The following is an 18,778-nucleotide window of genomic DNA, read 5'->3' as shown; positions in this document are numbered from 1 at the left end:
TTTTTATTTCCATGGCTCACTCTTGTCCCTCTGCGGCAGATGTATCAGGCAAATAGTTATTTTATTACAGAGCAGTACTGTACTATCCTTTCTACAATGGGGAATTGTCGTCAGAGTTGATATAAACATGTAACAAGCGAATACAATACACTGTTGTGGAACTAACTTTAGAATGTAATACCTGCATCAGGATTGTTGTTAACATTCCTCTAACCTTCTCCATGCTGTGCTATTTGTCTTCACATAGATATTTATCTGAATAATTGCAGTTTAGGGAATTGATTAAATAACTGATAGAGAGCGGGAGTAGCTAATGAGGCTGAACCTGAACCTGTGACCTGAGGGGTCATGTCATGAGTGTGAGAAGTACTAGCTGATGCACATCATACACTTCAGGCTATCCTCTTTGATGAATGCACCACTACCATTTCAAGGAGCCTTGTGTGGGTCCAACAGAATCAGAATGCAGCGAGCAAACACTACCACTGTTGGAATGCTTAACCTGAGTTCATGAGAGTTCCGCACACAATTCAGTGGAGGGGGTCGGATGCGAATGCAAACAACATTTTAAGTATATTTTGGGAGAATGTGTAATGACTTCCATCCTTCCAGTATCACCACCTTAAAACATATTGGATCTATTTTAACACTTTGCATTTGCATTCTAAAGGCAGCAGTGAATATTTGATGGCTTGCACTTGTGCAGTGAGGAGGCGGAGCAGAGAGGCAGAGGAGAGAGGCTGGCAGAGCAGAGCAGAGCACTCCTGGCATAAACTCATTTTATGACCAAAGATTCTGGCTCCACTTCAGCCTCTGACTGGCGTGGGCTACTTCTCTATACAAGCTGATGGCCTTGATTCTAAATCAATAGAAAGAATAGCAGCTCTTTGAGATACAAACATTCACAGATGAGGTTTTGAAAACAAAAACAACACCTGCAGAAGATGTTTCATGAGGAAGTGGAATATAGAAACCACACATGCTACAGATATCAGTAATGAGGTTTACAGATCAATGTCTCTCAAATGTACAAAAACCTCATGTTAATTGAGCACACATCTGTGATGCCTGTGTGTCAGAGGCAGTTGTGGGAACAAGTAATACATCACTCAGACTATTTCAGGAGTAGAGATGCCATGATTCAGAACACCACTCATATCTCTGGGCATTCCTTCAGGTATGGCCTGCAGTGACACAGTGACAGCTCTTGAGAGGTGGACAGGACTTAACCAGTGTTGACAAGTTGAAGAGACCTTTTTAACATTTAAAACAGAAAATATTTGAAACTTCTGAATATTGTGTATGATAAATACCCCCACATTGTTTCTGCTGATGCACCTGCTGCAGTCAATGTGGAAGATGTCCCCTGTGACACTGATGCAATTCAGGTGCAAGCTCTGAGCTTCAAAGGGCCTGATAACTTCACCTAGCATCGCGTCCTACAGTAACACAAAGTCGTCTCTGTAGTGGTTCCCTGTGGAAGCAGATGCATAAAGGGCTCTCCTCCTCCAGCCCTGTGGTCTGTGCTCTTCAACATGAGGCATCTGACACCAACACCCCAAGTCTAATAGTTTACTGAAACAGCAGAGGACAGGCTGCTATCTGTCCTCGGATCTGACGTATGCTAATGCAAATGTCACACGGGGCTTTCAAGTTCAACTGGAGAGAAGAGGAAGAGTGAGTTGAACTTGGAGGGTAAATACATTATCATTCTCTTAAAATTAGAATTTAAGGCTACTGTCTTTCATGCTAATGTCACAACTTAAAGTGAAAATAATTAGGGTTTCTCTCTGACGTAAGGTGAATGAAGTTATCAAAAGAGGATGGGATAATGAGAGTGGTTGATATTCTTTGAAGCAATTTTCTCTCGATTCAAAGGTTACAAGACGCGCCTACATGGTAATGCCAGAGGCGAAACACACCGACACAGGTTGCAAAGTTAACACAGTGGGAAGGTTTACACATCATTGGGTCTTCTTTCTGAGCAGAGCAGATTAGGGGCTTGCCTTGAAGCATACCTGAACCGTTCCTGGGAAACTGCTTAAATTTTTTTTTTTAAAACAACTATTAAACCCAATCCAACGTTATGTTTCAAGATAGAATCTTGAGTGAGCTACACTTAATTCAAGTGTCTTGATAGGCCACTGTCTGCTTCTACAGGTCTGTCCTTCCATACGAGATTAGTCAGTCGATGAGACAGAGATGACTAAACCTCTGCCCTCTGCCCACTGGCAGGAATGGAGAGGTTTGATAGTGCAGGCATGGATGATTTCCCCCTCATAATAACATCTGTTCAAAGTTAATCTTTTGAGTCGTCTGTGGTTTACAACAGCAAAACAACAGCGGGTGCACTCAATGGGATTCAACCGAACCGTGCACGCTCGTCTGGCTTCAAAGCAAATCATCACTTCTAGTCTTTGTACCTGCATGCTTTTACCATTAACAGCATTTCAAAGAACATCATTGCTTGCAAATGTTTTTGGCTTCAGCCAAAACTCCTGAACACAATGAGGCCAGAATGACTCTTTGTCTTCACCTGCAACTGTCTCTTCTGGCCTTGAAACAGACAGAAGGGTGCTGTCTTACGTTCCCTTTCAGTATATGACAACTTCACATCTAGACTGCAATCATACATTACTAGTTTTACTACAACATGTCTATATGTCCACATCAATACAACTACAGTAGTATGGCTAATGGACATCGCTAATGCCCAGTGACAGTTGAACATGCTTGGGATTAGGGCTGTTTCGTTGACCGTATTACCACCAAATTCCACAAGACCATTTAGTCATGGTAACTTGGCTTCTCCAAGCTCTGATGCTGCTGGTGGTCATTAGTAGCCTACCAAACTTGCTAACTGCCTGGTACTCAGCACTCTATTGTCCCTCTAATCTCTCTGACATCAATGCAAATGTTTTCAAAAAATCAAATCAAACACTTCATGAGAGCATATAAACTCATGTTGCGCAACATTTCTATAGGCTATGATGGCCTCTTTTAAAAAGAGGAGGATCCCATCAGCTTTCTATAGGCTAAGTCTACTATATTTATTTATCCTAATATTAAAGCAGATTGCTTTGCTTAACAACAGGAGCATAGCCTTCCTGGCTGGCATGAAAATAAACCATGGGAAAAGTGTCCTTCATTCACGACTTAAGTGCATGTTTCGAGACAGGAGTATGATAATGGTCTATTCTACATCAAAACCAATTTCACATATATATTATTGAGAATATGAAAAGACATCATTAAGTTAAGAATCATCTGATGGGTGACAATACTTGTGAATGATGTATTATCACTTGTGAATGATGCCCAGTGTGTGTAGTAAGGCAAGAAACAGTGCATGCCTTTTTTTTTTGCTACTTTTTAAAAAATCAGTCGCACACCTCATGTAGCTTAGTCCATAGGCCTATATGTTTGATACTTTTTGAATCACAATTAAAATGAGGAGTATGTGTCTGCAATGAAGTCTTTTTGTGGGGAAAAACTCATTCTGATTGGCTGTGCCTGGCTCCCCAGTGGGTGGGCCCATCTGCCAAGGGTGCATCCCTGCCCAGTCATGTGAAATCCATAGATTAGGGCCTTGTGAATTTATATCAATTGACTGATTTCCTTATTTAAACTGTAACTCAGTAAAGTCTTTGAAGTTGTTGCATGTGCCGTATGCATTTGCAGTCACTTTTGAGAACAGTGTTTTCCTGCTAATTGATTGCATTTTGTAACATTCGCGCTTATAGCTTACTGCAGTGTATGCATTGCTGCATTTATGATTTGAAGAAATAGCCTAATTGTTTATCAACATTTTAAGTCAAATGTTGTAATCTGTTGCATCAGCCTCATTGATTTTAAACATTTTTAGGTCAACTTTTGTACTATTGGGGATAGTAGATTGACATAGGCTAGTGCTTTAGCTGTTCGGTAAGCCTAGTTCTTCTAACATCTTCAATATGCGCCTCGAAACTCGATAAGAGGGATGCGCGCAGTTGCGTCTCCGATGTGTCTGTAGCCTTGTAGCCTACTTCTTAGCTGTGATGCCTGTGAGAAGGACCTGATAATGTGACGGGCATTGGCTAAGAATTGAGATATCTGAGAGAGCAACATGAGTGAGAGGTGCTTTGGAGTGCCACAGCCGGGAGAAGGGAATTATAATGGTTATATTCAGCCCAAGGGCACAATGTCCACCACAAAAGGCATGGATTTTTTTAGGGGGCATTATGGCCACACAAGGGGGATGCTGCTGGGAAATTCATGGTCTGTTGAGAATATTATCAAGTGCTTGTCAAATTGAGAATGAGTGATTGATGAAGTTTGTGCAGCCTGCACAAGAAACAAATCAGAGCTCATGCCTTTCATGAGAATTTTTTCCAATCATCATTAGAGTTGCATCATGCAGCTTCAGAATGTATTAAAATCTAAACATATAGCCCAAAGTTTATATCACAACTAAAGTTGCATAAATAACTCGATATTAAGCATATATGAGGACCTATTTCTTTGTGAACCGCTCAACACAGAATTGCGTGCACTTCATTGGAAATCGTTTGGAGAAAATATATTTTCAATTTTATTCAGCTATGTTCAATTGTATTCTTCATACTATAAAATAATAAAAAAATTGTATGGATTCTAAGCAACTCTTGTTGCTAAATGAACTAGTGTAGCCCACAGCCATATGGCATAACCAGATCAGGGCCTAACATAAGGACAGCTGCTATTCTGTTCTTCTGAAATAGACTACATTTTCTTCATATAATGTTTTTTTATACCGGTCTAAAATAATCATGGATTTATTGTGAAGGTCTAGGCTATATTACATGGATTTATTAACCTTTTTAAAATGTAGATGTTCCAAAGGTTGCATCAGTGGCTTGTAGGCTATGTGTGGAAGCCAGGAGATGCTAAACGTGTTTATGTTAATTAACAGTCAATTGCCGTGAGACCGGCAGTTATTTGCTTGACAATCACCGTCTGACAAAATTTCATGACCCCCACAGCCCTACTGTACTTGCAATATGTTCAATATAATGATGAATGAATGAATATAAAGATAGCCTACACAGGAAGGCACATTACTATAACTGGTAGTATTAATGTGCACTATAAGAAAACACGACAGCATGAATGGGGCATGTCTTTAATGCGCACAGGGCAGATTGTGATTATATGGATTGGTGATAACTATTATGAATAACAGGACGTGTTGCAGCCCAGTGGACAAAAGTGGCCAGATGCTAATTGCTGTAGTGATTTTAATGAACATCTGAAAATAAACCTGTGTGGTGTGTGTGTTGCCTTCAGGTGGTTTGTGAGGAATACTGAAAAACAATTAGATAACAGGAGAATTCAGCAGCACGAAGTAATTAAGTTCCAGAGTAAAAATTATCAAATGAGACATGGTGATAATTGAGGCTGATTTTCAACATCCTGTGGGTATGAGATGCCTTAGTAGCACTCTCTCCTAATACATCAGCACAAATGCCAGTCTGCAATGGAGCACTAATTTCTGTCAGGATCAGGGAATGTTCAACTCTGGCTGATTGGGCCTATATTCGTAGCTCCTCACAGGTTCTTCATTCCCTCTAATTAACTAGCAATTAGGTCCCATTGCCGCTAATTAGAATCCCCTGCTCAAGATATGGGAGGGAAAAAAAGTGTCTCCTCTGTAATTAGCTGCTTCATTCACTCAATAGTTAGTATAAGTTAGAAAGCCTCTCCACTCAGTACACTCCGTAATAAGAAGACTGACGCAGGAGGGAGTTGTTTCACTCACTGACGGTTCAACAACAACGACATAGCAGCAACCTCAATAGTCTCACAGCTACACATGTGCCAATGAATAACTATCATAGAATAACACACAATGACCCACAGTATAACAGTTAGTTAGGTCCATTCGGTTCACTTCTGGATCAGTGATGGATTATTCATGTTTTAAAAAGCCCTGGGAGCCAGTGAGTAGGGGACATGATGAGACATATGCATTTTGATTAACATCCCAATTAGGGTTAACAGTGATGAATCCTCGGGCAGGCCACTGGTGATGCAGTCTCCTGCTGAGTCTCTTCCTTCCTTCCCGTCATCATCTCTCTCTGTCTCACTTCCTTCAGTCTCTGGGTTATCAATCAATGGTTTACACCAACCTTCAGCAGGATACATATGTAGGATATTCATTTGAGCCAGTTTGATACAGTGGTTAAAATATCCTGCAGCAACAGGAAATGTGAATTATTATGTAGATTATAATTAATATACATTTTTGTAGAGGTTGATACATTTTTCATAAGGGTAAATTCAGTCTGAAATGTCTGTGAAAATGTCAAACTTCAGAAGCCTTTTTAAACCTCAAATACACTACATTTGAAAGTTCTCCTGCAACAGGGTGATCAAATTCAGATCCTACAACTGTAGTCTGCTGATTCATCAGGGAGAGGTGCAGAGGCATAGAGAAATAAGGCATGCAATAAGAACAACTCTTCTTTTCCTCTTTGCCAATAGACTCCAGCGATACCCTCCCTTAAATGTCTCAACCTGCACACACTACCTACGGAATAAGACATCTTCATTACAGATATAGGATCTTAATTTGATCACTGTGTTGCAGTTGAACCTCCCTGAATTGCAGGACATGTAGTGTATTTAAGGTTTAAAAAGGCTTCTGAAGTTTGTAATTGAAAATTTCAGACTTGATTTTCCCTTTGAAAAATGCATCAACCCCTACAAAAATGTACATGAATTATAATCCACATAATAATTCACATTTCCTGTTGCTGAGGATTATTTTCCTGCTGTAGCGAAATAGCTCAAATTAAGATCCTACATCTGTAAATTTCTCCAGACCTTTTCTCGAATGCAGTCAGACTGTGCTGTGCTCTGCACGACCTCGATTTGCACCACCGAGTTTCTGTATGAATTCCTAAATAAGAAAATGAGTTTGTGCATTTCCCCTGTGTAGTACATCCTGGTATTTCCTGCTCTATGAGAAAACAGTCCTACTCATAAATCAATAAATCAAAGAATAAAACAGTATTAGAAAACTAGAAAGACTGTTGAACTCCAGAAATAAAGGGCTTTTTCTGCTCAAACCAAAATGTTACTTTCTTACTCAGAGGCATGAATTATGAAGTAAATAGGAAGGCAGACGAATATGGGTAGACAATCTAGCATGTAAAAACAAAGCACTCCAATTTGTCTAAGTTACTGTCACCTTCACTCAGCTTCCTCGTTTCACCACATGGAGATGAGCCTTCCCTAAAAATGCTGTATGGTGGAACACAAGCTGTCTTTGTGCCCATGTGTGCACTTAGCAAATAGACTGGGCAGATATGAGGGACTGAGAAATTGCTTGGGATGATGGTGGGGTATAGAGGAGAGGCAGAGTCTGCATGGGACCATCTTAATCATGGTATAGCCAGAGAGAGCTGTCAAATGCTTTTATTTCAGTGGGACACTTCTAAACGCTGTTCTGAATTATCTGTACATTGCTTTCTAGATATTATAGCAGATACGGAGTAAACCGTAAAAATAACCTCCTCCTTACACTTCTCCAGAAATGAGACATAAATCTACCTCAGAATCACAGTAGTGACTAACAACAATTACATGAAGACACTATTTTATTAGTTAATTCAAATAAACATGGAACGGCAGCCTTGAAGAAGTGCCATAAATAGTTTCCTGTTTAGAGTAAATTGTCAGGGGACACTCTTGGAACTGAAATACTTGCAAGGGAGGTTACAATTTCTAATTTATTTTGATTTTCTTCATGATGCTTTTGCCCTCTGGATTCAAGGTAATTAATTGTTTTCATTAGCAATCATCCTCCAGCGCATTTGTTTCTCTGTAACTCAATCGTTCCATTACTGGTAAAGCAAATCAACATTCTGGAGACTCCCTTTCCACACTCACACTCCACCCCTGCTTCAGCACACGTTCACTGACACCACATTCCCTAAGGATTGGTAGATCTTAATTGTTATTCCAGTAAATTGTCAATCCCAAAACCACTACATACATTGAGGCTGTACTCTGTAAAGAACAGACACCCTGTAGAGAAAGGACAACATTTCTACTCTGTTACCGTGGCACCAATGCTACCCCGACACCCAGATTCTACCAACCCATAACCTGCAAAGGTAATTAACTGTGGGAGTTGCTAAGAGGCATTCGGAGAGTTAAAAGGCAGCATGGGAGAATGAGATACTGCATCTCCACTTCCCTTTGAGGGAAAAGGGTTACAGCATTTCTGCATTCTGCTCTGAAATGAGGATATTCATTGGTCCCTTAATAGTACATACAGATTGTCAGTACAAGGCCGGGTACTTCCAGTTGAAGTCGGAAGTTTACATACACCTTAGCCAAATATATTTAAACTCAGTTTTTCACAATATCTGACATTTAATCCTATTAAAAATTCCCTGTCTTAGGTCAGTTAGGATCACCACTTTATTTTAAGAATGTGAAATGTCAGAATAATAGTAGAGAGAATGATTTCAGCTTTTCTTTCTTTCATCACATTCCCAGTGGGTCAGAAGTTTACATGCACTCAATTAGTATTTGGTAGCATTGCCTTTAAATGGTTTAACTTGGGTCAAATGTATTGGATACCCTTCCACAAGCTTCCCACAATAAGTTGGGTGAATTTTAGCCCATTCCTCCTGACAGAGCTGGTGTAACTGAGTCAGGTTTGTAGGCCTCCTTGCTCAGACACGCTTTATCAGTCCTGTCCACAAATGTTCTATAGGATTGAGGTCAGGGCTTTGTGATGGTCACTCCAATACCTTGACTTTGTTGTCCTTAAGTCATTTTGCCAGAACTTTGGAAGTATGCTTGGGGTTATTGTCCATTTGGATGACCCATTTGCGACCAAGCTTTAACTTCCTGATTGATGTCTTGAGATGTTGCTTCAATATATCCACATACGTTTCCTCCCTCATGATGCCATCTATTTTGTGAAGTGCACCAGTCCCTCCTGCAGTAAAGCACCCCCACAACATGATGCTGCCACCCCCATGCTTCACGGTTGGGATGTGTTCTTCGGCTTGCAAGCCTCCCCCTTTTCCCTCCAAACAAAACGATGGTCATTACGGCCCAAAATATTTGATTTTTGTCTCTTCAGACCAGAGGACATTTCTCCAAAAAGTACGATCTGTGTCCCCATGTGCAGTTGCAAACCGTAGTCTGGCTTTTTTGTGGCGGTTTTGGAGCAGTGGTTTCTTCCTTGCTGAGCGGCCTTTCAGGTTATGTCAATATAGGACTCGTTTTACTGTGGATTTAGATGCTTTTGTACCCGTTTCCTCCAGCATCTTCACAATGTCCTTCGTTGTTGTTCTGGGATTGATTTGTATTTTTCGCACCAAAGTACGTTCATCTCTAAAAGACTAAACGCGTCCCCTTCCCAAGCGGTATGACGACTGTGTGGTTCCATGTTGTTTATACTTGCGTACTATTGTTTGTACAGATGAACGTGGTATCGTCAGGCGTTTGGAAATTGCTCCGAAGGATGAATCAGATTTGTGGAGGTCTACATTTTTTTCTGGGGTCTTGGCTGATTTCTTTTGATTTTCCCATGATGTCAAGCAAAGAGGCACTGAGTTTGAAGGTAGGTCTTGAAATACATCCACAGGTACACCTCCAATTGAATCAAATGATGTCAATTAGCCTATCAGAAGCTTCTAAAGCCATAACATCATTTTCTGGAATTTCCCAAGCTGTTTAAATGCACAGTCAACTTATTGCATGTAAACTTCTGAACCACTGGAATTGTAATACAGTGAATTATAAGTGAAATAATCTGTCTGAACAATTGTTGGAAAATGACTTGTGTCATGCAAAGTAGATGTCCTAACCGACTTTCCACAAATGTATTGTTAACACACTATAGTTTTGGCGTGGTTGTAAAACGAGATTTAATGACTCCAACCTAAGTGTATGTAAACTTCAGACTGTAACTAAATATCTAATGAAACTGCTCGCGCACACCAATGAGCGTCTGCGTTGCCAAGGGCTAAAATAGAAGTAATTCCTATTACTGACGCAGATCACGCTGCAAGTCCTGCTTCTCCCATCTCCTCATTGGTTTATAGAAGCAGGTACCCACGTGCCATCTCCTCATTGGTTATACCCACGTGGGTGATTGAAAGACTAAATGTTTTGTCGGTTGTCGTGGTAATACTATGAAAATGTAGATGCCAATCACCATATAAGTTGAAAGATGTAAAAGCCTGGAAGGAGGAGAGATGACTAGAAAGGATTCGGTTGGCCGCTTTATGTGTGGATTAATTGAGTAGAGCACCTTGTGCATTTCAAGTAAAATAACAACTCAATGTGTATATCCCAGGACAAATTAGCTAGCAACAGCAAGCTAGCTAAATAGGACAAATTAGCTAGCAAGTGCAAGATAACTAGCTAAATTGCCATACATGTTTAATGCTTTTCGACCTGTCCCCAAATTATTGTCATTGGTTCAGAGTTTGTTTTGATATTTGAACCTGCGTGTCGTGATTGCGTTTGGTGTCGGGGGACAAAATAAATTTGAGCACGTTGGTGCACGCGCGTAGCCGGTTTGGGTTGCGTGTTAGTCTTTGATGCATTAAGTAACGTTTACAAAAAACAAAAGTAACCTGGCATCGCCAATGATTTGATTAGTATTTTGGGTAGCTTCCCAACAGTCAGCAGATCAGCTGAACACGGCCTGTTCAGCCCTAATGTTAGATCAAGATAACCACTTTTTTTCGATCCATATTCAATCTATATTCAGCAAGTTAAGCATAATGTATTATTATGACACTTGGTCAACGCCTGCTGCCTCTTGCAGCCATTATGTCATTCAATATTTAATTGAAAGGATGTGGGGGCAAACTGACTTGGCATGGCAGAATACGGGGGGTGATATTTTTGTGGAAGCAACAAGGCAGATAAATGCTCTATAGCCAAAACCATGCAAAAAGATAAAACCATCGGCTATACATGTCTTCTTCCATTATACAACATTTATTACCTGCCCTCCAGCAAGGAGTGTATAACACACACACACACACACACACACGTCCCCTCTCTCACTCGTCTTCTCAAGAGTAAACACTCATTGTGATTTAGAGGGCTTTTCAATTGATTTGACAGGTTGATTTGATTGAGGCCTTCCAATCAAATAGCATCACCATCTCCCTCTGAATCAGCAACATAGCATTAGTTATCCCCAGGGGTAATATACAGCCCCCCGAGGTAAAATAAACCAGAGGACCACTGCCTTCTCACAAAAACAATCACCATTAAATACACCCATACTTTGTCTTTGCTTTCCTCGTGTTCAGAGGGGAGATCTATAGTAAAGTCTCTGAGGCACAGCTGTACTTTAAGGAAGAAAACTCCTTTGAGTTCTGTCATGTCTAAATTCATATTCACTTTTTTATGACTCAGGACCTCTCAAGTGAATTCGCGGTTACCTGTGTAGAGGAGCACTCTTGAACGGCTCCAAATGTGAGCCATGGTATGCTCATAAAAAGGCAGGTATACACATTGCAGGAGGAAAGACACTTCACACTTACAATACAAACACCATCATTCTGAGTGGTTGATGCCTGAATGATGCCCAGTGTTATACAGCACAAGACACAATTCTATTAGAGGTCGACCGATTATGATTTTTCAACGCCGATACCGATTATTGGAGGCCCAAAAAAAATAAACAGGTACCGATTAATCGTCCGAATATATATATATATATTTTTGTAATAATGACAATTACAACAATGCTGAGTGAACAATGAACACTTGTATTTTAACTTAATATAATAGATTTTATTTATGTATTTAGTCTCAAATATATAATGAAACATGTTTAAATAATGCGAAAACACAGTGTTGGAGAAGAAAGTAAAAGTGCAATATGTGCCATCTAAAAAAGCTAATGTTTAAGTTCCTTGCTCAGAACATATGAAAGCTGGTGTTTCAATATTCCCAGTTCTTCAATATTCCCAGTTAAGAAGTTTTAAGTTGTAGTTATTATAGGAATTATGACACGTAGACTATTTCTCTCTATACCATTTGTATTTCATATACCTTTGACTATTGGATGTCCTAATAGGCACTTTAGAATGCCGTAGAGTGCAGTAACAGCACTTATGGTGGGCGTGTGTGGACTTTTCAGCACCCAGCCAAGCCTCATTCAGTGACTGTGCTTAATACAAATCAAGGGTTGTGTGCAGTGCCTTATGCGCTCTTTAGACAAATGCAGACCACTGCCCTCAATCAAATATTGATATGAGGAGTTTTCAAGCCGTATTATATTGAGTATGGAGGTGACATCAGTCAGACACATTTTAACCGACTGTCGGCGTACTTCCGGCGCCGACAGAGATGGCCGCCTCGCTCCGCGTTCCTAGGAAACTGTGCAGTTTTTTTTTTTTTTTTTTTTACATGTTATTTCTTCCATTAGTACCCCAGGTCATCTTAGGTTTCATTACATACAGTCGAGAAGAACTACTGAATATAAGAGCAGCGTCAACTCACCATCAGTAAGACCAAGAATATGACTTTCGCGAAGCGGATCCTGTGTTCTGCCTTTCACCCAGGACAACGGAATGGATCCCAGCTGGCGACCCAAAAAAACGACTTCGTAAAAGAGGGAAACGTAGCGGTCTTCTGGTCAGACTCCAGAGACGGGCTCATCGTGCACCACTCCCCAGTATACTTCTCGCCAATGTCCAGTCTCTTGACAACAAGGTTGATGAAATCCGAGCAAGGGTAGCATTCCAGAGGGACATCAGAGACTGTAACGTTCTTTGCTTCACGGAAACATGGCTCACTGGAGAGACGCTATCGGAGTTGGTGCAGCCAGCTGGTTTCTCCACGCATCGCGCCGACAGAAACAAACATCTTTCTGGTAAGAAGAGGGGCGGGGGCGTATGCCTTATGGCTAATGAGACGTGGTGTGGTCACAAAAGCATACAGGAACTCAAGTCCTTCTGTTCACCTGATTTAGAATTCCTCACAATCAAATGTCGTCCGCATCTATCACCAAGGGAATTCTCTTCGATTATAATCACAGCCGTATATATATATTCCCCCAAGCAGACACGTCGATGGCTCTGAACGAACTTTATTTGACTCTTTGCAAACTGGAATCCATACATCCTGAGGCTGCATTCATTGTAGCTGGGGATTTTAACAAGGCTAATCTGAAAACAAGACTCCCTAAATTGTATCAGCATATCGATTGCCCCGCCCTCCTTTCAGAAAAGCTGACCACGACTCCATTTTGTTGATCCCTGCCTACAGACAGAAACTAAAACAAGAAGCTCCCACGCTGAGGTCTGTTCAACGCTGGTCCGACCAATCTGATTCCACACTCCAAGACTGCTTCCGTCACGTGGACTGGGATATGTTTCGTATTACGTCAGACAACAACATTGACGAATACGCTGATTCGGTGTGCGAGTTCATTAGAACGTGCGTTGAAGATGTCGTTCCCATAGCAACGATTAAAACATTCCCAAACCAGAAACCGTGGACTGATGGCAGCATTCGCGTGAAACTGAAAGCACAAACCACTGCTTTTAAATCAGGGCAAGGTGACCGGAAATATGACCGAATACAAACAGTATAGCTATTCCCTCCACAAGGCAATCAAACAAGCTAAGCGTCAGTATAGAGACAAAGTAGAATCTCAATTCAACGGCTCAGACACAAGAGGTATGTGGCAGGGTCTACAGTCAATCACGGATTACAAAATGATAACCAGCCCCGTCACAGACCAGGAAGTCTTGCTCCCAGGCAGACTAAATAACTTTTTTGCCCGCTTTGAGGACAATACAGTGCCACTGACACGGCCTGCAACCAAAACATGCGGCCTCTCCTTCACTGCAGCCGAGGTGAGTAAAACATTTAAACATGTTAACCCTCGCAAGGCTGTAGGCCCAGACGGCATCCCCAGCCGCGCCCTCAGAGCATGCGCAGACCAGCTGGCTGGTGTGTTTACGGACATATTCAATCAATCCCTACCCCAGTCTGCTGTTCCCACATGCTTCAAGAGGGCCACCATTGTTCCTGTTCCCAAGAAAGCTAAGGTAACTGAGCTAAACGACTACCGCCTCGTAGCACTCACTTCCGTCATCATGAAGTGCATTGAGAGACTAGTCAAGGACCATATCACCTCCACCCTACCTGACACCCTAGACCCACTCCAATTTGCTTACCGCCCAAATAGGTCCACAGACGATGCAATCTCAACCACACTGCACACTGCCCTAACCCATCTGGACAAGAGGAATACCTATGTGAGACCCTGGGTCTCGACCCCACCCTGTGCAACTGGGTACTGGACTTCCTGACGGGCCGCCCCCAGGTGGTGAGGGTAGGCAACAACATCTCCACCCCGCTGATCCTCAACACTGGGGCCCCACAAGGGTGCGTTCTGAGCCCTCTCCTGTACTCCCTGTTCACCCACGACTGCGTGGCCACGCACGCCTCCAACTCAATCATCAAGTTTGCGGACGACACAACAGTGGTAGGCTTGATTACCAACAATGACGAGACGGCCTACATGGAGGAGGTGAGGGCCCTCGGAGTGTGGTGTCAGGAAAATAACCTCACACTCAACGTCAACAAAACTAAGGAGATGATTGTGGACTTCAGGAAACAGCAGAGGGAACACCCCCCTATCCACATCGATGGAACAGTAGTGGAGAGGGTAGCAAGTTTTAAGTTCCTCGGCATACACATCACAGACAAACTGAATTGGTCCACCCACACAGGCAGCATTGTGAAGAAGGCGCAGCAGCGCCTCTTCAACCTCAGGAGGCTGAAGAAATTTGGCTTGTCACCAAAAGCACTCACAAACTTCTACAGATGCACAATCGAGAGCATCCTGGCGGGCTGTATCACCGCCTGGTACGGCAACTGCTCCGCCCACAACCGTAAGGCTCTCCAGAGGGTAGTGAGGTCTGCACAACGCATCCCTGGGGGCAAACTACCTGCCCTCCAGGACACCTACACCACCCGATGTTACAGGAAGGCCATAAAGATCATCAAGGACAACAACCACCCGAACCACTGCCTGTTCACCCTGCTATCATCCAGAAGGCGAGGTCAGTGCATCAAAGCTGGGACCGAGAGACTGAAAAACAGCTTCTATCTCACGGCCATCAGACTGTTAAACAGCCACCACTAACATTGAGTGGCTGCTGCCAACACACTGACTCAACTCCAGCCACTTTAATAATGGGAATTGATGGGAAATGTAAAATATATCACTAGCCACTTTAAACAATGCTACCTAATATAATGTTTACATACCCTACATTATTCATCTCATATGTATACGTATATACTGTACTCTATATCATCTACTGCATCTTTATGTAATACATGTATCACTAGCCACTTTAACTATGCCACTTTGTTTACATACTCATCTCATATGTATATACTGTACTCAATACCATCTACTGCATCTTGCCTATGCCGCTCTGTACCATCACTCATCCATATATCTTTATGTACATATTCTTTATCCCCTTACACTTGTGTGTATAAGACAGTAGTTTTGGAATTGTTAGTTAGACTACTTGTTGGTTATTACTGCATTGTCGGAACTAGAAGCACAAGCATTTCGCTACACTCGCATTAACATCTGCTAACCATGTGTATGTGACAAATAAAATTTGATTTGATTTGTCCAACATGGTGAAAATGTACCCTTCCCACATGCAGTGACACACTGTCGGACATGGGGCATTATCTTTACATCTCAAGCAGCGTTTGAGGTGTGTGTGGTTTAGTTTTACTATCCTTGTGGGGACCAGAAGTCCTTACAAGGATAGTCAAACAAGAACATTTGGATAAGTGGGGACATTTCGCCGGTCCCCACGAGGAAAAGGGCTATTTTAGGCTTAGCAGCTAGGTTTAGGGTTACAATAAGGATTATGGGTAGAATTAAGGTCAGGGTTAGAGGTTTAGGAGTTAGGGTTAGATTTAGGGTTAGGGAAAATAGGATTTTGAATGGGAATATATTTGTTGGTCCCCACAAGGATAGTAAAACAAAAGTATGTGTGTGTGTGTGTGTGTGTGTGTCTGTGACAGTTACAGGGACAGCAAACTAGAAATATTTTCATTCTTGGCAGTTACATTGGCAAGATAAACAGAACTCTAGATGTGTTCTGAGTAGTAGTCTTCCTAGTTTACTATTCTACAAAAACTAATCCACATTTTTTTTATGCCTGCCCAAGCCGTGTCTTCAAACCTATCTCAAATCTGAGGTCCTCTAATAGGCTGAGTGATGATACATTCCAAAGCAACATGCATGCACAGCTGAGTTACAGTGCATGTTTTATCAGTCCACCCGTCATCCATACAGTATAGTGCTATAGACAGAGGGCATTCTGTCCTTCCAGTGTTTCCGTGTTCTGTGGCACATTGAATTGATCTTTACAATCTGACCTAATGCGACATTTCCCCTTTTGAGTAACACAAATAGTCCAAACATTTCCTGAGGAGATGACAGTTAGGCAGACACTCTTACATAGAAAACGTACAGAGCGCTGTTCAACAGGCTGCTCTCTGTCAGTGCCAAATAGTGAAATGTAGTCTTGGCACCACAACTGGCCAGCCAGGCTTGACTATGTATGGTGCCTCACAGCTCAGTGAAGTCCACCTCTGCCCGTGACCTAGGGATGGGTGTCTCCCCGTAACTCATACTCTACCTGTCAAATCAGAGCCTGGTTCACATTATTCTCGTGTTGACAAGAGTGAAGCTCAAATCATGACACAAAAAGGGAGGGAGAGAATTACAGTATGAGTATGGAGTAACTGTATGCTGTATGCTAGGGGCAAAGCCTGAAGGAATTTGAGAAGGGAAATCCAGACATTCCCAAGAACACAAGAGGAATCCAAAGTAAAAAGGATATTCAATGTTTTTTTTATATCAGATTACCATTAGATTAATTGAATTAATGGCCCCATTCTGTAGCAATTGAGCTTGTGAGATAATACTATAAAGAACAGTATAACAAAAATTATGTCTGTGGAAATTCACTCGCTGCAAGTTCAACAGTATATCCAACGCTATGTCTGGGGAAAACAGACCAACCTCTGTTTGGGTACAGTATATACTGTGTGTGACATATTACATTGATATAAAATCCTTCAAAATGTAGTCCCAGTACATTTGACATTGAGTTTTAAAGCTCAAAATAGATGACATTGTAGCAGATACGTACAGTACGCTGAGCTAGTTTTCACATTCACAGTATACACTACAGTCTTCATGAGACTATTGGCCTAACAGAAAAACAAACTTCAATATTTTCACAATAGGCAGTCATAATACACCTGATGAGCAGATGAACAAAAAAAAAGACAATTATGCCAAAATGTATATGTATGAAAAATAAGGTTAAGCTTCAGCATGTGAGAGACAGCAAACAATGAGGTTGAGTATAACTGCAGCTACACATTGACTATATGTATATTTCATGCTGTGGGAGAAGCCATTAAGTTCACCAACACTGCTCCAGTTATAATACATAGACTACTAGGAATTTTGCCTCCAGAGAGAATAAATGGCTTTTGCAATGATCTCATTGTCCTTTTCCCTTTCTGTCACATTGTCCAGACAGGCAGACCACTCAAAGTAAGGGGATGACAAATGTTGGTCACATTATTCATAAAGGAACATGTTAGGTTCATCTTATGTTATAAATCAACAATGTCATTATTTGCTGAGTTTGGAGATATAGGCTCATTCACATAGGTCGATATCATTAATGCATCGCAAACCATCCATTCAATGCAATTAAACATATGCAACTCAGAATCTATCAAACGGTAAGTAAAGGATACTTGCTCCTTGTAGTGGTTACTTTACCTTGTATGTGCTGGTTGACCACATTCTCAAGTCGATCAAGTCGTTCTATGATCCGTAGGGTTTCCCCCTGCTTATCGCCTTCTAACTTTTTCTCTGGGACAGGCATAGGGACTTTGATGTATACATTCGCGATATAATTAGTGACCCATCCAACATAGAGCAGACACACGATGTTGGTCATGCCACTCAAGATCACGCATGTAGACACCAAAGTTTTGGTTCTCCTGGTGCAAGCCATCCCGACATCCCTCCATACAGCCAACGAAATTCAATACACCAGAGGACAAGTGCGACTGTCGCCCACCAAAATCCTAGAATGTGCTATGCGCGTCACTTGAGAGCAACCTGGATAAATTACAACTCCACAACGATGCAATTCGTTCTGCAAATGCGGGCAACCAGCGCCTCCGGATCCAATAACCGCACTCTGCCTTCACGCGCAGAAGGCTATGATTTAATCCAAATAGGTAGGTCAAAAATGGATAAAAAAAATCTGTCGTTGGAAAGTAAAGGTGATTGTCTTGGTGACGAACGTTCCCTATTTCGCTTCATTTGCAAGTCCACACCAGTCGCGATTTCACCGACAGACAGAAGGCGTGTGGAACATGCGTTTAACGCTGTCCAATGAGAAACAATAGTGAAATTGTGTAATAGGCTACTGTGCATTCACTTCCACAATTATTCATTTAGATTAGAATGTGTGGGAGGGGAGGGGAGGGGGGGGTTATTGTGAAGGTTTTCAATTGCGCTAATAATTAATAGTTAGTAATTACTCATTTAAGATGTCGCAGCAATTATTAACTGTAATTGTTTCAAGATGTTCCTATTTTGATATAAAGGTAGGCTACTGTACAGTCCAAGAAGTCATACAATGACTTAAATTTGACTTTACTGTTTTCCAATCAAGGACTA

General features: G+C 41.6%; 1 protein-coding gene across 2 annotated transcripts in view; it reads right to left on the bottom strand.

Moving 5' to 3' along the window:
* The window catches only part of LOC112263673 (polypeptide N-acetylgalactosaminyltransferase 18), an 85,554-nt gene extending 67,024 nt beyond the window's left edge, over positions 1–18,530 (bottom strand). Inside the window, exon 1 of one of the 2 annotated variants that reach the window (XM_042330921.1) lies at positions 17,867–18,530. In XM_042330921.1, the coding sequence (XP_042186855.1) occupies positions 17,867–18,104 (238 nt within the window). In that variant the 5' untranslated portion in view covers positions 18,105–18,530. The remainder of the gene's footprint in view (positions 1–17,866) is intronic. The other variant, XM_024440162.2, reaches the window with a different exon arrangement.
* Between the last annotated feature and the right edge of the window lie 248 nt (positions 18,531–18,778).

The sequence above is a fragment of the Oncorhynchus tshawytscha genome, linkage group LG12 (genome assembly GCF_018296145.1).
Source record: "Oncorhynchus tshawytscha isolate Ot180627B linkage group LG12, Otsh_v2.0, whole genome shotgun sequence".
Taxonomy (NCBI): domain Eukaryota; kingdom Metazoa; phylum Chordata; class Actinopteri; order Salmoniformes; family Salmonidae; genus Oncorhynchus; species Oncorhynchus tshawytscha.
The sequence above is the reverse complement of the archived record's forward strand: the minus strand, read 5'-3'. Positions and strand labels throughout refer to the sequence as shown.